The sequence below is a fragment of the Marmota marmota genome, unplaced genomic scaffold (assembly GCF_001458135.2).
Source record: "Marmota marmota marmota unplaced genomic scaffold, marMar, whole genome shotgun sequence".
Lineage (NCBI taxonomy): Eukaryota > Metazoa > Chordata > Mammalia > Rodentia > Sciuridae > Marmota > Marmota marmota.
In genome coordinates, this window is record NW_026000272.1 from 1,829,683 (window position 1) to 1,853,825 (window position 24,143).

At 37.9% G+C, this 24,143-nt stretch overlaps 1 protein-coding gene across 12 annotated transcripts in view; it reads right to left on the bottom strand.

Moving 5' to 3' along the window:
- The window catches only part of Mtmr1 (myotubularin related protein 1), a 69,740-nt gene that overhangs the window by 13,091 nt on the left and 32,506 nt on the right, over positions 1 to 24,143 (bottom strand). For 7 of the 12 annotated variants that reach the window (XM_015498012.2, XM_048797000.1, XM_048797001.1 and 4 more), the window contains 9 exons: positions 22,946 to 23,040; positions 22,326 to 22,433; positions 19,155 to 19,256; positions 18,764 to 18,847; positions 17,450 to 17,599; positions 15,970 to 16,158; positions 10,730 to 10,915; positions 9,967 to 10,173; positions 4,040 to 4,132 (listed from right to left, as the gene is read on the bottom strand). In XM_015498012.2, coding sequence (XP_015353498.1) covers positions 4,040 to 4,132; positions 9,967 to 10,173; positions 10,730 to 10,915; positions 15,970 to 16,158; positions 17,450 to 17,599; positions 18,764 to 18,847; positions 19,155 to 19,256; positions 22,326 to 22,433; positions 22,946 to 23,040 — 1,214 coding nt within the window. The remainder of the gene's footprint in view (positions 1 to 4,039; positions 4,133 to 9,966; positions 10,174 to 10,729; positions 10,916 to 15,969; positions 16,159 to 17,449; positions 17,600 to 18,763; positions 18,848 to 19,154; positions 19,257 to 22,325; positions 22,434 to 22,945; positions 23,041 to 24,143) is intronic. The other 5 variants (XM_048796992.1, XM_048796994.1, XM_048796993.1 and 2 more) reach the window with 1 other exon arrangement.

Sequence of the window (24,143 nt, forward strand, 5' to 3'; positions counted from 1 at the left end):
TAAAATCCAAGGAAACAATTAAGAGCAGAAAGAGAAAGCCTACAAAATGGGAGAAAATTTTGGATAGTGACTCATCTAATAGAGGATTAATATCCAGAATATACAAGAACTAAAAAAAATTAACACCAAAAAAGATTAATAACCCAATCAATAAATAGGCAAAATAACTTTTTGTGAAACTTCTCAAAAGAAGAAACACAAATGGCCAATAAATATATGAAAAAATGTTCAACATTTCTAGCAATCAGGGAAATGCAAATCAAAGCTACACTAAGATTTCACCTCAATCCAGTCAGAATGGCAATGATCAAGAATATGAACAATGATAAATGCTGGAGAGGTTGTGGGGGGAAAAGGTACACTTTACATTGTTGGTGGGACTGCAGACTACTGCACCCACTCTGGAAAGTAGTATGAAGATTCCTCAAAAAACTAAGGATGAAACTACCGTATGACCCAGCTATCCCACTCCTTGGAATTTTCCCAAAAGATCTAAAATTGGCATAGCACAGCGATACAGCCACCTCAATGCTAAAAGCAGCATAGTTCACAATAGCTAAATTATGGAATCAACCCAGACACCCATCAATAGGTGAATAGATTAAGAAATTGTGGTACATATATACAATGGAATTGGACTCAGACATTAACTCAAAGATTGAATGTTTTCTCTCATATGATGAAGCTAGATGAGTGAAAAGAAGTCAAGCAAAGTAGAGGAAGGAGAACATGGGAGGGGAGGAAGGATGAGAGGGGATAAATGGGGAGGGGAAAGAGGGTATTATGAACTGAAATTCATTTCCTTGCATGAATGAGTTTGATGGGATGAATCCAACTACTATGTATAACTATAAAGCTCTAATTTAAAAATCCAATAAACAATACAAAACTAACAGATTAGACAAGAAAATAGGCACTAAACAGTATGAAGAACAAAAATCAGTTTGAAGGGGTTTGTTCATACATCCTCTAGGCATTCAGGAGGAATACACTACTTTACATCCACAAAAATGGATGTTCTGTGCTAAGGCGTGCTTATCCCATTAGTGGTATAAGAATTATTTTTTCATACGACATTTATATGCAATTTTTCTAGAATATGTTTCATACTTTCTTGTCTTAACCTGAGATTAAAAATCATTTAATTTTGTTATTGGCTCAGCATCAATACAAACAGCACAAAGTAGAAGGCATATATAATAGTAGGACTTATAGCCAGCCTCCCTGCCTTCTGAGCCTGTCTTTGCAGTTACTTGTTACTTGTATAGTCTATGTGCCACCATTCTATCCCCCACCAGCTCTCTAAATGGCTACTTTTAATCCACTGTGGCCTGGCTCTCAGATAAACATGAGACCCCAATCAGTGTGTTGATGCTAGGTCTAAAAGTATATGACCCAGCCATCCCACTCATTGGTATTTATCAAAATCAATAAGTAAATTCAACATCCTATAGTGATACAGGCATAACAATGTTTATAGCAATACAATTTACAATAATCAAGTTATGGAACTGGTCTAGATGCCCATCAACAGATGAATGGATAAAGAAAATGTGATTTTATATATATGTTTTATTTCGCCATAAAGAATGGAATTATGGCATTTGCCAGTAAATGGATGGAACTGGAGAACATCATGCTAAGTGAAATAAGCCAGGCTCAGAAACTCAAGGGTTGAATGTTTTCTCTCCTATGCAATCACTCGAGAGAAATGAAGTAAATTTTAAAAAGAGGGGGAAATCCTATGAAAATAGAAGTGAGATTAGTAGAGAAGAAGAAAGGGACTGAAAAAGAAAAAGAAAGGGTGGGAAAAGGGAGGAACTGCAGAATGAAATGATCAAACTGGGCTGGGGTTGTAGCTCAGTGGTAGAGGGTTTGCCTAGCACAAGTGAGGCACTGGGTTGGATCTTCAGCACCACTTAATTAATTAATTAACTAATAAAATAATGTTTAAATTCTTTTTTTTTTAAAAAGCAATTGATCAAATTATGCTATATGTGTGTGTATGTATATGTGTGTGTGTATATGTGTGTGTGTGTGTGTGTGTGTGTGTGTATATATATATATATATATATATATATATATATATATGAATATACCACAGTGAATTCCACATTTATGTATATCTATCAAGCACCAATTAAGAAAACAATAAGTAGGGGCTGGGGTTATGGCTCAGCGGTAGAGCGCTCGCCTCGCACATGCAAGGCCATGGGTTCAATCCTCAGCACCACATATAAATAAATAAAATAAAGTTTAAAAAAAAAAGAAAAGTAAACAGTAAGTAAACAGATGGAAGACCCATAGAATAGAGAAATGGGAATAGGGGGAGGGAGGAAGTGAGGGAAAGTGGAAGTACTGGGGACTGAAATGGGGCAAATTATATTCCATGCATGTATGATTATGTCAAAATGATCCCCTATATTATATATAACTATAAAGCACTCATAAAAACATTTTAAAAAGGAAGAGTCAGTTCTAAGTGAGGACCTGAGTACTCTGTGAGATCTCCCTTGGCTACTCAGAAGTCCTTGGCTACTCTGAAGATAGGTCAACATTCTCTAGACCCTTTCCACAGTGTGCTCTGTGAACCCACAACATCACCCTGTGGAGATGCAGCATTGCTAGCTCTACCCCAGATCCATAGACTCAGATTCTGCATTTCAACTAGAACCCCAGGGGATGTGTTTCATTTAAAGTTCCAAACTTAAGCATACACCACAATGCCTGGAGGCTTGTGAAACCAGAGTGCTGAGCTCCACCCCCAGAGCATCATCCAGTCTTTGGTAAACCTGAGAGCTACCATGGCTCCCAAGCTCCCAGGCAATGTTGCCTGGGAGAAGTCCCAGCTGAGGTGGGAAAGGGCAGCAGGGGCAGTAGATGTAGTGCAATGGAGCTCCACCTTGTTTTTGCCCCAACACAAGCTCCCATCAGTAACAGTAACTCACAGTCAGGAAACACAATTGATATTTTACAACTTTCTACAGTGAGAAGGCAGTTGTACTCTAAAAAGATCCCAGGGTGACTGTGGTAAGGTTGCCAGGAGTATCACAGATGAGCTTATGACTGTTGGAGGAATCCCTTGCAGGATTTCAGCAGTTTTCTGGCTGGTTCCCTTCCCCTTACCTGAAAGAGCCAAGGCAAGAGCTCCATGCAAGTGTATAGGAGGGACAGCACCCAGGCCCTGGTTCTCAGTCCCCTAGTTTACTCTTCCTGGCAGCCCCTCCCTCAGCCAGGCTGCACAGTAGGCTCTGGGAAAAACTAATCCATTTTACCTCCTTCCTCCCTTTCTCTGATTCTAAGTCCATTTCCCTGACACTATCTCCTATCCCAAGGCTAAGACACCAAACTCAGGCTTGGAAATTGGAGATAAGGGGGAAAAAAACTGCAAGTGCCCTATGGTCTTCTCTGAACTGAAAGCCTTGGGGCCTAAGGGAAGGAGGATACATGCCTGGCTTCCTTGCTAACCAGCACCCTGTGTACTGGGGTTTGAAAACTAAGTGATAGCTGAAGATAAACTACTACACAGCTTCCTCTCTGCCTTTCGTTCTTGACACATACTTCAAAGTCTCAGTAACTTTCAGGTATGAGGGGCTGTGACCTACATCAGAATGCCTAGATTCCTAAATTCTCTGGTCTGACCCCATTTACAGCCATATCTGCATTTCTAACATCTGGCCAAATGTTAGATTAAGTGCCCAGCAGGAGACTAAGCAGGTTTCCTGGACCTGACAAAAAGGGAGCACTAGAGGCAGAATGGACTTGAGGAGCAGGGCCTTGGTTTGCACAGCTGGTACAAAAGAAGATTGACAACAACCACTTGCAGAAGAAAATTGGTGTGAAATTTGTTTTTTCTAATTTTCAGCTTATGTTTCTAAGTGAATAAGAATCAAATTGTACCAAATAACATAAGGGGTCATATTTTACATACAAACATTGATTTTGAATGAAACAGCAATGAGAATTTATCCAGTTTTCAACTTAAGATATACTTGAATCAAACACTACATAGGTCAGAAATATACTTGAAATCTCTCACCTGTCTTGTCATTTGCCAAACACAATCAATAAATTGAAGGAATATAGGAGATCGGTCAGGATCAGCATGGTTGTCATCACCATGGCCCACTCGCTGCAAAGAAAGCAAAAGGTTAAACATCTTCATGTATGCTTCAGTCCTCTCAAAAGTCATTTTAAGTTTCTTTGGTGATACAGTAATACCTTATCAGATCTAACAGGATTTGTGGCACATAAACAGCACTTGAAAATGTTTACAAAATTAAAGTGACTTCCATATCTTTTAGGAAACCAAGATTCAGCTTACTATATATGTTGATTGTTTTGTGATTTCTCTTTAATATAGTTGATTTCAATAAATGATAATCAAGTGGCTAGTGAACTTTTCAGTTCAAATAATGGGTTCAAGATCAGCTACCAGCAGGGGCTGGGGAAAGGGAAGGGAAAAGAGAGGTACTGGAGTCTGAATTAAAATCAGATCTATTTGATGCTTGTATAATTATGTCAAAATGGATTCTTCTGTCATGTAAAACTAAAAAGAACCAATAAAAGATGATCAGCTACCACACTAAGCAAATTTTATCAATGTGGGAGTGAGTACCAATTAGCTCACAAAGCACATCATGAATGTCATTTTCTCTGTAAGTATAAAAACATTTTTTCCCATTTTTCAGAAATGTCAGGAAGTCTGCATATCAAAATAGTGATTAATAGGGCTGGGGTTGTGGCTCAGTGGTGGCATGCTTGCCTAGCATGCATGGGGCACTGGGTTTGATTCTCAGGACTGTATATAAATAAATAAATAAATAAACACCCATCAATAACTAAAAAATATTTTTAAAAAATAGTGATTAATAATAGTTTTAACCAATTTTCTATCACTCAAGAACTCTTCTTCCTTGCTCAAGGAGTCTGGTATTATGTTTCAGATCTTTTTATGTTTTATATTAATAGATTGATACTTATTCTCACCCACATAAACATGATTGCCAAAAACACTGAAAACATCACGAGTAAAAAGATAGCTAAAGAGTGAGCATTCTGAGAGAAGCTTAAAATAATATATAACAAAAGGACAAGAAAGAAAAAAAAAACACTGGGAACATAGAACATGGTCACCACAGGGAGAAAAAAAAATACTTCATCTATAAAATTGCCATCAGGAAGACATAAAAACAAAGAAATAACCAAGTCAATGTCAACAGCTCAGAGTAATAGTGTATTGCCTTCTTTTCATTTTTTTAATATTTGCAGCAGCTTTATTTTTAATAGTCAAAAGCTGGAAACACCCAAATGCCCACCAAGAGATGAATGAATAAATAGTGGTACAGTCATGTTTTGCTTAACAATGGGATAGGTTCTGAGAAACATGTCATTAAGCAATTTTGTCATTGTGTGAACATGACATAGAGTATTTTTAGAATGATATGGCTATGACATCAGTAGGCAATATCTTATGGGACCACATCATAAGGGTGGTCAGTCATTGACCACCCTTTATGGGTGCATAATTGTATATCTCTACAACGGAATGTTTCTCAACAATAAAAAGGAATGAAGTATTGATGCATGAAACAATATGGTTAGACCTCAAAATAATTATTCTGAGCAAAAAAAGCTAGATAAAGAGAAGAAGAAACTTCATGATCGTATTTATGTAAATTCTGGAAAATGTAAACAAACATAGGGTGACAGAAAACAGGTTAGTAGTTGCCTGGGAATGGGAATGGGGAGTTTTTTCGTTTTTAATTGTAGTAAAATAGAAATAAAAGTTTTATCATTTGGGCCATTTTAAGTGTGTAGTCCAGTCACATTAAGCACATGCACACTGTTAGCACCATCACCACCATGTGTGTGTCCAGAACTTTTTTATCTGACAAAACTAAAACTCTGTTCCCATTAATCCCCAACTCCCCATTTCTCCTCCCCTTAGTCCCTAGCAACTACCCTTCTGCTGTTTCTATGATTTTGACTGTTCTAGGCACGCCATGTAAGTGGAAAACGTTCACTCTATATACCTTTGTGACTGGCTTCTTTCATTCATCATGTCTTCAAGGTTCATCCATGTTGTACAGTGTATCAGAATTTCTTTCCTATTATATTCCATTGTATGGATAGACACATTTTGTTTACCATTCATCTGTTAATGAACATTTAGGTTACTTCCACCTTTGGGCCATTGTTAATAATGCTGCTATGAACAATGCTGCACAAATATCTGTTTGAGTCCCTGCTTTCTCTTCTTTTGGGTATATGCTCAAAAATGGAATTGCTAGACCAGATGACAATTCTATTTTTAATTTTTTTAGGAACTTCTATACTGTTCCATAGCAGCTGCATGCATTGCCTTATTTCTGTACTTGCCCTACATAAAATAATTTGTAGATCCTGCTCTTCAGTATTTAAGGTTCCTAGGGAGCAGTTCCTCACTGAAAGTTCAAACTTTAGAATTCATTCTTTCTTTTGATAGACAGTCACTGAACTCCTATGGTGTGTGCAAGACATCATGTCTGGCCCTCAGAATTTCAGGCATTTTCATGGAATCTAGTGGAGTTCTAGTCTTTGGCTAGCCACCTAGGATACCAAGACAAACCTGTGCTTAATGACTATTCATTTGTGGTTTAGTCGAAGGAGAAAGACTTGTAAAGAACAAGGGCAAATAAGTATTGCAGGGGCTTCTGTGTGTGCATTTGGTACAGTGTGGGCTCAGAGGAACAAGTAAACCATCCTAGCATGGGGTTAGAGAGGGAACAATGGGGGAAACTCATAAAAGTTAGTTATGGTTGAGGTCTCATTTAAACTTTGAATAATAGGGAGATGCCTATTTCCTATTGGCCAGGAAATTATTATAAGCAATGGAAACATGAGGGAGGATGCTAGGGGAGTCATACATAGCTGGACATTACTGAGGCTTGGGAGATGAGGTAAGGGGAGGAAGTTGATAGATGAGGCTGGAGACGGGGGCCAGGGCCAGATAACTAAAGGGTTTGAGAGCCATGCTGACAGGTTGCCTATGATCCTGAAGGCCACAGGAAGGCACTGAGGGATTCACACTGGGCAGTGGCAGCATCAGATTTGTCTTTTGGAATGTTCCATCAGGCTACAGTAGGGATGGTGGATTGGAAGGGGACAGGTTGAAAAGAGACTACTTAGGAGACTTTCTGAGGGAGTTGGTGAGACCTGAATTAAGAGGGCAGCAGTAGCAATGGAGAGGAGAAAACAGATTTGAATACATGTACTCAAAGTCATGAGACTGACTGAGATCACTCAGGGATTAAGCACACAGAGAAATCATCTAAGGACTAAGCCCTGAAGTACATCAACATTAAAAGGTTGGAGAAAAGGGGAGGACCCAGCAATAAGAGAAAATGTAAAAGTTTATAGAGGTCCAGAAGCCTAGTGAAGAAAGTGCTTCCAGAAGGGGGGGAAGAATCAACAGCATCTAATACTCAGGCCAAATAAGAGAAGGACTTGGCAAAGTGGCAGTTGCTGACAACCATGAGAAGACCATGATGTCAAGACAGCTGGAAGGAGACAGGCAGTGATAGTAAATATATATAATAACTTTGAGGAGTGTTGTAAAAGGGGAGCAGATAACTGGGGTGACAGCTAGAGAGGGCTGTGAGGCCAAAGGGTTTGGGGGGATATAGTAGTATGTTACTATACCAAAGGGAATAATGTAGGAAAGAGTAGGAATGGGGACAGGATGAAGGAAGAACAGTCAGTTTCATAATAAGGTCCATGAGGTAGATGATGGAAACAGGTGGACAAGGGCAGGAACTGGCCTCAGTAGCTCAGGTGTCTCATTCCCAGAAATTCTAGGTATCGTAGATTACAGGGACCCAGTGGGTAAGTGGTTGCAGGCCTGAAACCATGGTCTAAATGCTGGCTCCATTCTAACAGTATGACCTAGAGGAGATAACTCATATTCCTGAAACCTCAGTTTCCCTGCCTGTCAATGATAGTACCTGCCTATCAAGATTAAATAAGATGATTCATGTGATGGTGATGGACATACAGTGGTACTCAGTAAATTGAGGCCATTATGAATCACACAGTCACATCACCTTCTCTGTGGCCATGATGTGGCCAGCCCCAGCATTAGCAAGGAAGGACAGGACCACAGAATTGTGGGCTATCTGGACACATGCACTCCTGGTCATCCAGTTGTGTGCTGCTATCTCTGTTGTTTCAATAGACAACCATTACTGCTGCTCATCTGAGAAAGGCCACTTGCCAGCCTTACCTCCCTCCAGACATACAGTTTGGAAAGGACACGTAGAAGAGAATGGTTTCTGAATCCTTAGGGAAGGCAAATTGCAAATATTTAGAAAGATTCTATACTTTATCCTCCCCATTGAGTCTAGCCCTTGATGAGAAAAAAGAAACAAAGCTGTTCATGATAGTGTTTAAAAATAACCAAAAGAAGTTAAATTTGGCTGGCACTTAGCAGGAACCCTGACATCTAAGCACTTGATAAACCCAACCTCCATCCCCCATACCACTCCATTTCAGAGGGGAGGAAACCAAAGCAAGAGAAGGGAAGGAATGTATCTAAGGATCTGACAAGAATTCCCCTGGGGCACAGGATTCGGAGGCTATGGACCTGACCATTTTAAAGGGCTGTGAGGGCCTCTCTCTGCTCTCCACTTGGTGCTCCTACATGGAAGCCACTGAAGTCCTCATGCTGCCCATCCTGCATTCCAAAATGAGTCTCTCTCGGAATCTTGGAGTCTTCCAATCCAATGCATGGTGAAGACAAATCCCCAAGAGATCAAGAGACTAGGAATTAGCTACCAACTGGATAAAAACACAAATGGCAGCCACAAAATGCCATGCCAGGTGACCCAGCAATTTCACTCCTGGGGATATGTTCCCCAAATTGAAAGCAGGTTGCTTTGGGGTGAGTTATGTACTTTGCAAATTGAAGTCCTAACCCCTAGTACCTCCAAATATTATGGGATTTGGAGATAGGACCTTTACGGAGATGAAGTTATAATGAGGCCATTAGAATGGCTCCTAACCCAATATGACTGGTACCCTTATGACATGAGAAAATTTGGACACACAGAGAAACACCAGGGACACATGCACATAGGTACGAGCATGTGAAGAGGTAGCAAGAGGGCAGCCATCTGTAAGCCAAGGAGAGAGGCTCAGGAGAAACTAAGTTGCCCTGCTGGCAACTTGGTTTTGGAGTTCCATCCTTTACAACTGTGAGAAAATACATTTCTGTTGTTTTAAGTTGCCCAGTCTATGGCACTTCATTATGGCAAAAACTTGTACATCCATGTTCACAGCAAAAAGTGGACAGAGCCCAAGTGTTCATCTACAGATTATGGAAAAACAAAACATGGCATATATATACAAGGGAATACCATTAACCATAAAAAAGAAAGAAAATTTGATATTTGTTATAATATATATCAACCTTGAAACATCATGCTTAGTGAAATAAAGCCATTAAGGGAAAGTAAATATTGTATAATTCCTCTTATATGAGGTACCTAGAATAGGAAAATTCACAGAGACAGAAAGCAGAGCAATGGTTGTCAGGGGTTGAAGGGAGGGGAAAATGGAAGCTGAATGCTTAAGATATGTATAGAGTTTCCATTTGGGATAATGAATAGTTTGGGACTAAACAGAGGTGATGGTTACACAACATTATGAAGGTCATCTAGGACACTGAATGGAGCACTTAAAAATTATTAATTCTATGTTATATGAATTCTACCTCATTTTTAATAAAAAGGCATACATGTACACAAAAAAAGCCCTGCCATACAATGTTGAGGTCCATGGTATTCTATTATGGCAATTCAGGTTTGATACAGAGGTGAAAGTCTGCACGCAAGTGTGTGCACACATGTCTGTATATGCTACACATGGCAGGTACATACATGTGACAAAGCAAAACATTCAACCACAGACCTCATCATCTCAACTTACCAGTGCAAACCTATGTCCGAAGCTTATCCACTCCTTTTCTATGAGAGTTTCGAATCCTTTAATGGTCCTGTAATAACTGTCCAACATCAGCATCGCTAAAGATGTGAGCTGGGCTGTTCGGTCCCAACCATCGCTGCAGTGCACCACCACAGAGGTTTTCCCAGATTCAATTTTATCAGCAATTCTTACTGCCCCAGCAAGAAGCATCTTCAGAAAAGGAGATATATCAGACAAAACTACACTGAATTTCAATTAGTGCATAAAATAATTCTAAGGAGAACTTTGGAAGTTCTGGTCAATAAACCAAACAAGAATGCCATGCAGGGGCTGAAGGCTGGAGCTCAGTGGCAGAACACTTGCCTACCATACAGGAGGCCCTGGCTTCCATCCCCAGAACCACACACACATACATACACAGAAGAATGCCATGCAGTCAATTAAGAATCACCAGGAAATTTTAACAACATTAAAAAAAAAAAGTATACAAAGAAAAACTACAGCAGTAATTCGGGTCCTTTTCTAAAGAGTCACAAAGTTCTTTTACAACCTGACTTGAGGCAAGCCTTAACCCCTTTTGATTGTCACAAAAGCCCTCTACAAAGACCATAGTCAGGATGCTGCCTGAGGAAACCAAGAAAGCTCATAAACAAAGCAAAGATGCACTTATTTGTGATACCAAAACCCTCTTGGAGATGGGGAAATTTATGGCACTGATGGAGTGAAATCTTAAATGGAAAGCAGATCAAAGACTAGACCTCTTTACCCTTATATATTCCAGCCAATGTGTCCCATCCACGTTGGATAGCCACCGTGCCTCATCAATGGAAGGGTACACGATCTCTTTTAATTTCCGTAGTGACTCTCTCATCACATGAATATTGTGAATCTCCAAGAACACAAGCTCGGCATTAGGGTAAGCACTTTCACTTTCATATCCTCCACCCTTTGCCTGTGAAAAACAAAAGATATATACCATTTATCTGGAATTAACTTTTCCATTGTTTCTAGTGCTACCAGATATAGACCACTAAAGAAGCAACAAAAACATCCATTGATAAACCTTGTATATACTTATCTAAGTGTCCTGGAGTTGCCAGAACAAAGTACCACAAACTGAGTAACTCAAAATAAGAGAAATGTATCATCTCACAATTCTGAAAGCTGAAAGTCTGAAATTAAGGTGTTGGCAGGGTCAGGTTCCCTCAAAAGCCTCTTGGGGAGGATCCTTCCTTGGGCTTGCTTGTCCAGCTCCTGGCAGAAGCCCCAGGCATTCCTGGTTTGTAGAGACATCACTCTAACCTCTGCTTTCATCTTCACTTGACCTTCTCCCCTTTGCATCTCTGCCTCTTCTCTCTTCTTATAAAAAATACCCTTTGTATAAAATTAGGGCCCACCTCAATACAATATGACCTCATCTTAATTATACATGTAAGAACCCTATTTTGAAATAAGGTCACATTTGTATGTATTAGGAGTTGGGACTTCATATCTTTTTATAGGTATATAATTAAAGTCATAATAATCCTTCATCTATTAAAAATTTTTAAAATATAAAAAAACTGGTTCTTACTTAAGAATTAGGTTTTAAAAGGTATTCTTTATGTATAACTAAAAAGAACCAATTAAAAAAATTCCTTCAAGAAACTGAAAACAAACTAAAAAGGTATCTACTGTTAGTGCTATTTATCTGAATAGAAAAAAGTTGCACTGCTACAAAATTTCTGCAATAAAATAATTTGGCGATCAAAAGACAAACCATAACATTTATCTAAGCAATTTAACTAAAACAAAATACAAATGTAACAAAAAAGGAGGATATAGCCCACTTCCTGGTGGTTACTCAAGAAGTTAAACATAAAATTGCAATATGATCCAGCCATTACACTTGTATACATATATCCCACAGAATTCAGAAAAGGTATTCAAACAAAAATTTGTACAAAAACATTCACAACAGTACTATTCACAATAGCCAAAAGGGAGAAACTATCCAGATGTCCATCATCATCAGATAGCTGGATAAAAAAAATGTGGTTTATCTATACAATTGAATATTATTTGGCCATAAAAAGGAATAGGGTACTACTGTTAAAATGTGGATGAACCTTGAAAATGAAGTAAAAGAATACAGGGATTTAATATTATATGATTTCATTTATATGGAGTGTCCAGAACAGGGACCCCATAGGAATAAGACTAGTGGGTCCCGGGGCTGGAGAAGGGAATGGGAATTGACTGCTACAATGGATGGGGTTTGTATATGGGGTGGTAAGAAGGATCAAGAGTTAAACAGTAGTGCTAATTGCACAACACTATGAATGTACTAGGAGTCACTGAACTGTAAACTATGGAATGGCTAAAATGGTAAGTTTTATGTTATCTGACTTTTTAGCTCAATAAAATAAACAAAGGTAAACATGTCTGTGACCCAAAGACCACACTCTTCATTCAGTTTCCAATAATTTACCAAGTAAATATGAATGCCCATTCCTGGAGCAACAATGATAAACAAGTAGAGACCCTGGTCTTTCAGGTCCCCCAAATCTGGGGTGGACCGGGAAGAACAGGGTCAAGGGTAGCACAGGGCTATGGGTCTTCTGCTCTGGGAGAACCCAGGGAACACCAGGAACACTGGCCAGGCCTGTTCCACCAGAGGGAAGAAAGCACAACTTGGTGAGAAATGGGCAAGAACATCCAAGGTTAAGGGGCCATGGAGATTGACAGTGACACAGCTTCCTGAGAGGGGCATAAGAAATTCAGCAGACAGAAATCTAGGGCAGCAGCAAGAATGATGAACAATGAGACCAGAGACCATGCTGGGACTCAGTGCCAAGCATGAAGAGGGTAAGACAACAGAGGAATCACTGACTCTAACTGGAAAGAAGGCACTGGAGGTGGGTGAGACTTTTTGCTATCTTCCCTCTTTCTGCGTCTATTTCTATATGACCTTATTATAGGGACACTGGTCATTGAATTCAGGGCCTATTCTAATTAGTTAAGACCTCATCCTAACTGATTACATCTACAAAGGCCCAATTTCTAAATAAGTTCATATTCTGAGGTTCCAGGTAGACACAAATTTGGGGGGGACATTACTAGATCCATTAGAGGGGTTCAACATACAAAAATCAATGAAATGCAGCACATTAACAGAATGAAGGGGGAAACAACTACATGAACATCTCAATGCAGAAAAAGGATCTGACAAAATCAAACATCCTTTCAAGATAAATACATTCAACAATCTAGGAAAGGAGGTAAACTTCCTTTACTTTGATAAAGGACATGTATGAAAACCCATAGCTCATATCATACCTAATGGTGAAAAATGGAATACTTTCCCCTAAGATTAGGAACCAGGGCTAAGGCTCAGTGGCAGAGTGCTTGCCTACCATGTGTGAGGTACTAGGTTCAATCCTTAGCACCACATAAAAATAAATAAAGGGATTCTGTCCATCTACAACTATATAAAAAAAAAAAGTCTAGGAACCAGACAAGGCTGCCTGCTTTTACCTGAGATTCAATATTGTGCTACAGGTTTTTTATAGGGAATCAGGCAAGTAGCTATGAAATACAATACCAGAAAAGACATAGTCAAACTCTCTATTTGCACATGACATAATCATATATGTAGAAGAGTTGATGGGGACTTCAACAAATGAATATCCTGTGTATTTCCTAGACACATACACTGCTATGGTTAAAATTATTGTAGACATGTATTTTGGTGTCCTGCTTTTACTTCTTCTGAACAGGATAGAAGACAATGAAGTGCCTATTAGATATTGAGAAAATCACCTCCATGAAATTAGCCTTAAAAAATACTTGGGAATCAATGTAACAAAAGAGGTGAAGAACTTCTACAATGAAAACTTCAGAACACTAAAGAAAGAAATCAAAGAAGACCTTAGAAGATGGAAAGATCTCTCATGTTACCAGATAGGCAGGATTAATATTGTTAAAATGGCCATACTACAAAAAACACTATACAGGTTTAATGCGATTCCTATTAAAACTCCAATGACATCTTTTTTTAAAAAACATCCACTCTTTTTTTTAATTATTTTTTTTAGTTGTAGACAGACACAATACCTTTATTTTATTTATTTGTTTTTATGTGGTGCTGAGGATCAAACCCAGTGCCTCACACATGCAAGGCAAATGCTGTACCACCTGAGCTACAAGCCCAGCCCCCAAAATGCCATTCTCCATAAAAATAGAGAAAGCAGTTATAAAATTCATTTAGAAAAATAAGAGGCCCAGAATACCCAAAGCAATCTTTAGTGAGAAAAGCAAAGCAGAAGACATCAAATGCCAGACCCTACTACAAGCTACAGTAACAAAAAAAAAAAACATCATGCTATTGGCACCAAAACAGACATGAAGACCAATGGTACAGAATAGAAGACACAGAAATAAACCCACAGAAATACAGTTATCTCATACTAGACAAAGGCATCAAAAACATACATTGGAGAAGATAACCTCTTCAACAAATGGTGCTGGGAAAACTGGAAATCCACATGCAGCGAAATGAAACTAAAACCCCTCTCTCTCACCCTGCACAAAACTCAACTCAAAGTGCTTCAAGGACTTAGGCATTAGACCAGAGACCCTGTGTCCACTAGAAGAAAATTTAGGCCAAACTCTCTATCATGTCTGCTTAGGAGCCAACTTCCTCAACAAGACTCCTAAATGCAAGAAGTAAAATCAAGAATCAATAAATGGGATGGTATCAAACTAAAAAAGGCTCTTCATAGCAAAGGAATCAATCAAGAATGTGAAGAGAGGGGCTGGGGTTGGGGTTCAGTGGCAGAATGCTCGCCTTGCACATGTGAGGCACTAGGTTTGATCCTCTGCACCACATAAAAATAAATAAACAAAATAAAGATATTGTGTCCATGTATATATAACTAAAAAAATTAGAAAAAAAAAGAATGTGAAGAGACAGCTTACAGAATGGGAGAAAATCTTTGCCACCCACACCTCATATACAGCATTAATCTCCAGGATATGTAAAGAACTCAAAAAACTTAACATCACCACCACCACCACCACCACCACTGCCAAAAAACCAAATAACTCAATCAATAAGTGGGCAAAGGAACTGAACAGGTACTTCACAGAAGAAGAAATATGAATGTTCAACAAATACATGAAAAAATTTAACCTTTCTAGCAATTAGAGAAATGCAAATTAAAACTACACTGAGATTTTTTCTTACTCTAGTCAGAATGGCAATTATCAAGAATACAAGTAATGATAAATGTTGGCAAGGATGTGGGGGAAAAGGTACACTCATACATTGCTGGTGAGAATGCAAACTGGTGTAACCACTATGGAAAGCAGTATGGAGATTCCTCAAAAAACTTGGAATGGAACCACCATTTGACCCAGTTATCCCACTCCTTGGTATATACCCAAAGGATTTAAAATTAACATACTACAGTGACATAGCCACAATCAGTGTTTATAGCAGCTCAATTCACAATAGCTAAGTTATGGAACCAACCTAGGTGCCCTTCAAGAGATGAATGAATAAAGAAAATGTGATATATATATATATACACAATGGTACATTAATCAGCCATTAAAAATAATAACTTTATGATTTGTGCTGGTAAATGATGGATCTGAACTATCATGATACATGAAATAAGCCAATCCCAAAAAACCAAAGACCAAATATTCTCTCTGACATGTGGATGCTAATACACAATAAGGGAGGGGAAGGGAGAATAGAAGTTCAGTATATTAGACAAAGGGGAATGGAGGGAAGGGAGTTGAGATGGGAATAGGAAAGATAGAATGCATTGGACATAACTTTCCTATGTTCATATATGAATACACAACCAGTGAAACACCGCATCATGTACAACCACAAAAATGGGATCCTAATTAGAATAGGTTATACTCCATGTATGTATAATATGTCAAAATACACTCTACTCTCATGTATATCTAAAAATAATTTTTAAAAATTAAAAAAAACAAAGCATGTACCTTGTTGGTATCAGCAACACTGTTTTGTCGGGCATCAAAGATAATAAGTTTGTGGGACTGTGCATTAGCATCCATTATTGTTTGCAAGTATTTTTCATCCTCTTTGCAGCGTTTATCATTGGGACCCACCAGTGGCTGGCTGCAACGGGTAATTGTTGCCTGACTCTCCGGATGAATCCATGACAACACCTAGTGTTTTTAAGCAAAAATATTAGTACAGTTCCTAAAGCAACATATTCTCTAATTACTTGGGACAAAAAGCACAATCTCTCCCTAAAATTTTCCTCTCCAAGCACATTTTATTTTCCTTCATGCCACAGTGGATAACCACGTGGCAGGGTGTGCAGCAGCTTGTTCAATATGTGTTTCTCCTAAGCCAGACAGTTGGCCATATCTTTCCCCAGAGCCTCATGCACATCAGCCTAGCACATGGTAGCTACTCATGTACCAAAGGCACAACATACTCAGGTACTGAGGGCAGGTGGCTACTTCTTTAAGGTGGAAGTCAACAGATCTTCTAGAAAGTAGGATTTGGGAGGTGGGAGGCTGGCTCATCAGAGCTGAGAGAGCAGTACAGTGGCCAAAGGACCCACTGTTCTACTCAGGTTGTAACTCATCTGACTAGATGAGCTCTAAAAATCTCCCTTCACCTCAAAAATTCTATGATTCTAAAAAAACAGAAAAACAAAACCTAAGTCTAACTATTACTGAAATATAGCCCCAAACCTATTTAATTGACTAGTTTACTCTTTTCTCCTAATTAAAAAATAATCATTGTATCTCCACAATAACATATGTGGCAGGGTGAAGACAAAGTAAACACAGTCTCTTAAAAAATTTTAAACTCTGCCACCAAACCTTCCATTTTCCTTCAATGGCCAAGTGACTCAGAATTATAACAGAAACTCCAGGGTAAAACCATCACTCCCTTCTGGCTGCAATTGTTTCTGTAACAGTGTTCTTCCCATGCAGCTACAACATTCCACTCAGCGTGAAGAAAGAAAGTAACTTTTCCAGGACATTTTCGTGAAACCCGTGATGTGAACTGTTAATGCAACATCATGTTCTTTCTTGCTGTGTCTTTGTTATTCTCCTCTACATTTGGAGAGCATAACTTAAGTTACCCTTGCACTTAGAAACGGGAAATCATACAAAGGGGAGATGCAGCAAAAAGAATGTTTATATCATTAGGTATTTCTTTTTTTTATTTACTTTTTTTAAAGTTTTTTTTAAGGTGGACACAATATCTTTATTTTATTTTTATGTGGTGCTGAGGATCGAACCCAGTGCCTCACGCATGCCAGGCAAGCACTTGAGCCACATCCCCAACCCCATTAGGTATTTCTTGAGAACCAAAGATATGTTCATTTTTAAGCTTTTTTTCGCCTACTGTCCACTTGGCTAGATTGTTTTCTGTCTTGCATCTTCCCATATTTGATCTAACACAGTTTCCATCTGAATGACAATCTTCATTACTTACAGGGACTCTGCCTTTTGCTCGAAAGGCTGCCACTTTTGAAAGGTCATCATCTTTTACACTAGTTGGCACAACAATGATGGCAGGGTAGGTGTCACAGAACTCATAATTACTGTTTATTTTGGATATTTTCCAACTCTCATTTGGCAAGCCCTGAAGGGTGTTAAGAAAAAGGGAAAAACATAATTTTCCACTTTGAAAAATTACTAATCATTAATCACATCTGTTTCTTATTTTCAACAAAAAATCATTTATACTTGTTTATTGTTACTTACAAATTCATACATGTGTATATACACATATGTATACACTTGTATAATATATATATGTATTATATATATATATATATATATATATATATATATATGAGTGTGTGTGTATATATATATATATATATATATATATGTGCACGTGTGCATGTGTGTGTATAAAATCTGGTATAACCTATTTCCTAGATATTCTAAAAATCTAATGAAGCATAAGGTTTTCCAAATCATACAAATATTACAAGTATAAAAGTGTACACTAGAATTCCAGTTCTATATATTTATTGTCCTGTTTTCTATAAACAATAAGCTTAGTGTTGTTTCTAAAAATACACTAAAAAGTACCTTATATACATAACAATAAATGTTGAAATTAAGTAATACAAAACATTGCATGAAATAAAAGGTATAGACAAACATAAAATGTCATGAAAATAAGATTATACTGGAAATAACTTAGAGCTGACAATGTACTACGGAGCTCTCAAACTCAGTAGCACCACCTCAGACAGATGCAGTATTGCCATACACCGCAAATTGAACTTAATTAAGTGGTTTGGATTTGTAGTCATCAACTCTTTATCAGGTCATCTAATAAAAACCACCTGGAAGATCTGTCTTTTAAACCCCCATTCTTTTTCTTTAATTTTTAAATTATTTATTTATTTGTTCTAATCAGTTATACATGACAGCAGAATGCTGTCATGTACACAAATGGAGCAGAATTTTTCACTTCTCTGGTTGTACCCAAAGTAGGGTCACACCATTTGTGAAACCATACATGTAACTAGGGTAATGATGACTGTCTATAAACCTCCATTCTTGACCCTTTACACACCCTCTGGCAAAGGATAAACAATCAGTGACAGAGTCAAAAGTTTGGCATAGGAGAAGAAGCACCCCAAGAGATGGTGAACCCATAAGATAGAGAAGTTGTGCCTATGTACAACTTACTGGAAAGTTTCTTTTCCTCTACCACATTTCTAACCTTTTAGAAGAAAAAAAGATGTTCAACTTATTTATTTTCAGTCTGATAAGCAATATCCTTTACCTGTCTCTTATATTCAGATACTGGATCATAAACTTTCCAGCCATTAATTGGAAATTTTTCTTTATAACTGAATGCAAATAGTGCCTAGATACAAAAAACACAAAACAGATGTCAGTATATATATTTTTACATCATATATCCATTATTAAAGCTTTTCATTCTGACATGAGCTGAATGTATTAATATTCCTATTATAACTTCAAGTTTTGAACTAACAAATTGGTAGTGTCTCAAACATTACAGAGAACTGACAACATCCAAATATTCTAATATTATTTATCAATAGAAGAAAAAAGAAATGAAGGAAACCTCCAGAAAACAGAATAATTAAGCATAAAATTATTAGACCATCACAATTGCTTGCAGAAAAGGTTTCCTTTGGTGAACTTACCTGCCCATTGGAAAGAGGAAATGCATGTTTGTTGAGGTTTTCAAATATTCCAAGTTTACGCTGTTCCTCCTGTTTATAAGCAAGTCGCAAGTTCCTCATATCCTGGTTTAAAAAAAAATTAGAACTCAAGTTACTCAATATTTACTGAACTTCTATGAAGCAGATACCATGCCTATACTGATAAATAAAATATTTTATTCATCTCCTATCTTCTACTTTCTACAACTATCAAGAAAAATTTAACAAAAGCACTTCCAATGAGATAAAATAATTAGGGAAACGATAACACAGGGGATGTACTATATAGGGAATCATCAGATGTAACAGAATAAGGTTTGTACACAAAAGCTATGCCATCAAGTACTGTGAAGTTACTGAATAAGGTGTGCCATGGAATTAGTTGTGCATTATAAGCCACTGAAAAAAAATCTATAGAATTCATATCATCCATAAAACAAAAATGCCCCAGATGCTTCCCCTATGCACTTACAGAAAGTTTTAAAAATATCATGTAGAGACAGTGACATACTTAGAGCAACATGATGCTATTTCTCCAGCTCACAGTTTCTTGAAATGCTTCCCCACAATGCCAGTTGATGGCCAAAGGCCAAGCACAAGTCAATGGGAACAATCCCACCAAGCCCAGCTCTGATGCTGTCATTTTTCTCATGACAATGTTTTAGGCATTTCCTCACAATATTTTTAAAACTGTGTCTATGTCAAACACAAAAATCTCATTCTCAAAGATTATATTTGAAAATAAATGTAACCACAAACAAAGGAATCACAATTTGGGAAATGAAGAAGTTATGTAATATTATTTATAACACCAAAAGCATGGGAATAACCCATCAGCAGGGGTTGTAGTTAAATAAACTATAAACAGCTAACCGGACACTAAAGAGTTGTGAAAATCAAGAAGTAACTCTGTATATACTAATAGAAAGAAGTTCCAATGTATACTGGTAAGGGGTAAAAGAAAGGAGAACACTGTATATAATAGAGTACAATTTGTATTTTCAAAGAATAAGACTAGACATACATGCTTAGGTGCATAGGGTATCTATGAAGAGAGGTACTCTAGGAATTGGTAAATTGGGTGCTGGCAGGGAGTGGAACAGGGATATTGGGGAGAGGAAGATTTACTTTTGCTATATAGTTTTTGTACTTTAAAATTTAGTACCATGTGTTAAAAATAAATCCCACACTTTATATGGCCCTTACACGTGAGCTGAGAGGGCTAGGAGCCTGGCTTTAGTGCTTTTAGGTTAGAAAACATTTAAATCAGCTGTTAGCCAATGTCCACCTAGCCATAAAAATATCTTAGTAAAATAGTCACAAGACACCTGCCAGAGCAGCATAATTTCCTGACACACCCTATTTCTGAGCTACTGGAGACACACACACACACACACACACACACACACACACACCTTGGTAGCTACCTGAGCTGACTTGCTGTTTGGGAGTTCTCAGAAAGAAAAGTATCCCAAGCTATAAAAGAGCATGTGCAATGCTCCTGGTGTGGGGCTGGGGGTGTATCTCAGTGATAGGGTGCATGTTACCAAGTGTGAAGCCCTGGGATTGGTCCTCAGCACCACAAAAAACAAAAACAATCTTGGTGTATATGTAAGCGCATGGGTACAAGGCAAGTATGAGCATCTAAAGGAAAGCCAAGAGGACTGAGAGGCAAGGATGAAGGGAGGGTGGCTCCAGAGGAAGCTGCAGAAGAAACTGAATCAGATTCAGACATGTGGGGACTTGAGAAGGGATGTTTCCCCTAGCCTGTGAACAATGGGAAGCCACTCGAGAGTTATGAGAAGGGGAATGGCAGGTTTCAAAATCGCAGAACCAGTTCAGTCCTCTGACTTAAGTTCTGCAGCTGCTTGTCACTGTTCACATGTGGAACCCTGTCTAAGAAGGACAAGTGCAATGTGCCATGTAGTCACTAATGTGTATCTAGTAAGCCAGCAGATCCACAATTTGGAAAAGTAAAAGGTTCTTTGAATAACCGTATTTAACTGCAGTCTAAGGCCAACCAGGGGTAGCTGTCCTCAGAAATTTGATCAAAGCAAAGAGATTGACAGGAATCTAAACACATAATTTGGAAGGGAACTTGACAATTCTACAGGCACTTGGTACGTTAGGTAGGTTTTTAGTATTATATGAGGTAAACTCATTAGAAATAAAACATATCCATTAAGGGCACACAATTCTACTTAATTCATTGGAAGAAGGTTATAAATAAAAAATAAGCAATTTAAGGTGAAAATTCCAGCATCACCAAAAAGACTTTTATCAGATGATTTACATAACACTTTTGACTCTTTAGGAAATCTTTGTCCATCCAATGTTCTGAAGAGTAGTAAACAATGAACAAGCCAGGCATGGTGGTGCATGCTTATAATCCCATTGGCTACGGAGGCAGAGGCAGTAGAATCACGAGTTCAAAGCCAGCCTCAGCAACTTAATGAGGTTCTAAGCAACTTAGTGAGACCCTGTCTCTAAATAAAATGCTATGAAAAAAAAAAATAGAACCTCTTGTCCTGAACCCCTGGCTTTCCTGGCTGAAGGACAAATGAGAGAGAACAGCTTACAGTTCAGTCCTTGGTACAAAAAAAAAGAAAAAAGAAAAGAAAGAAAGAAAGAAAAGAAAGAAACATAAGGGAAAAAAAAGTATTGATCTCTGCTTTCCACTTGCTTTCTCTAAGATGTAACAAATAATGTCAGCATTTAGGTTATATGTCACATTAACTATAAATACTTCAACAGCGCTGGTTTGCTGGTGCACAACCAGAGACTCAGGAGGATGAGGCAGGAAGACTCAAGTTGGAGGCTAGCCTAGGCAACTTAGTGAGATCCTATCCCAAAATAAAATAAATAAATAAATAAAAAGGTGTAGGGATGTAGCTTGATGATAGAGCACTCTTTTGATGCCCAGTACCAAAATAAAAAAAGAAGACAAATATTTTAAGAGAAAAGGATTAATTTGATGAGTTACACAATAGTTTAAATCTGTTGATATAAGATTTGAAGAGATCACTGCCCTGAAAACATCTGGGAAACTAACAGTGCAAATTACTCTTACTAACCAAAGATCACAAAGGCTGCGTCAGAAAAAGTTGTGAGCCAACTGCCCCCTTTTAGTTTTCACTTGTGTTTGTAGTTTACCTTGCACACGATCTCTATACCACAAGAATTGTCCCCATGACTCTGCACACCAATCTTCTCAACTCTGCTGATCACTCCAAGGGGAACATCAAGGATAAAATGTGGATCCTACATTTAAAAATTAAAGGTCAGCCACCTGAGTTTTCATGTCTTAAGTCTTTGCAGGGTTATGAAACAAGTTTGTTTATCCTGCATTTACTCTTTGTTCCAGCTAAGAAATTGAAGTCTGATTTATAGCATACCTTCTGAGGTTTCCACTGAGACTACAATGAAACTTCCCCTCCAGGTTTAAATGGTATTTTAACAGCCTTTTGGTCAAAATAAAAAGTCTTTTTGCAAATGTGATATCTTAAAACTCCCCCTCTGAAATGAAAAAAAAAAAATACCTCACCCTCTGGTTATCTATGGGTGATGGGATTTCAGAAGACTGCTTATTTTCTTCTTTTATTGTTCTGAATTATTTTTTAAAAATAAAACACACTTTAAAAACTCACCCTCTTGGACTAGGGATGGTGCTCAATGGTACAGCACTTGTCTAGCCATGTTTGAGGCCCAGTGTTCAATCCCCAGTACAACAAAAAATAAATAAGTAAACAAACAAACAAACATTAAGAACTCACCCTCTCTACATTTTTGAAGTACATCTTAAAGTCCGTCACTGTCAGGGTTCCAGTCACTGCTCCCATAAATGGGCAGATATACATGACGTCTTTCACTGAAAGAAAAAGCTGAAACTAGCAACTACTACTATAGACTTGTGCTTCAATAAATCTTAGCATGAGTTTCCAAAATATGTATGGTATGTTATTCTAATTTTCTAGGAATTTTAAATTCCTAGGATTATATCAATTATTAACTTAAATAAAGTCATAGATGGAGAGTCTTCTAATAAAGTTCAATTGTTTAAAACAAAACTCTGATTTGTTAATTAATGACATTTTTAAGTAAAGGCCTCATAATAAGTTACATTTTGTCACTTTTTCCGGGTAGTCAACATTTTTTTCCAGGTAGTCAACATTTTTCCTGGGATATAAATTAATCACATTCAAAACATTAAACTCTGAAGACACTGGGGCTTTCCTTTCATGAATTATTGCTACTTAAAACTAATGGAAGTTAAATACTAACTCCTAATGCTATTCCAAGGCAAACTACTTTACAAATTACAAAACTACAGCCTCTTCAATGAAGTAGAAAAAGACTTGTTTCGGGGCTGGGGGTGTAGCTCAGTGGTAGAGCACTTGCTTAGCATGCATGCGGCCCTGTTCTGTTCTGTCTTGACACTAGAAAAAAAAAATCCTGTTTCAAAATCCTTATCAGCTTCCTTATCAATTTTAACTTTCTTTTTATTATCAATCAAGTATAAAACATTATTTAATTCCTTTGAGTGTTAAGAAGCCTACGTCTACCATAAAAGATCCTATATCATTATTTTACCAAAAGTATCATTCCAATGGATTGATAAGAATATACATATCTACAGATGTACTGAGTGGAACAATTGAAAGTACTAAAGTTAGCCTAGCACTGTGGTATATGCCTACAATCTTGGTGACAAGGGAGGTTGAGGCAGGAGGATCAAAAGTTCAAATCCAGCTCCATCAATTTAGCAAGGCCCTAAGCAACTTAGTGATGAAAGGAAAGTGAACATAACACTAGGAGCAACCAAGAGATCTTTACTGCAGCAGTGCAACAAAGGAGAAGAGAAAGAGAGAGAGAGAGAGAGAGAGAGAAAGAGAAGAAAGAGAGAGAGAGAGACAGAGCAAGAGAGAGAGGGGCCCGGCAGGAGGGAGTTTTTATAGCCCAAATCTAATGGGG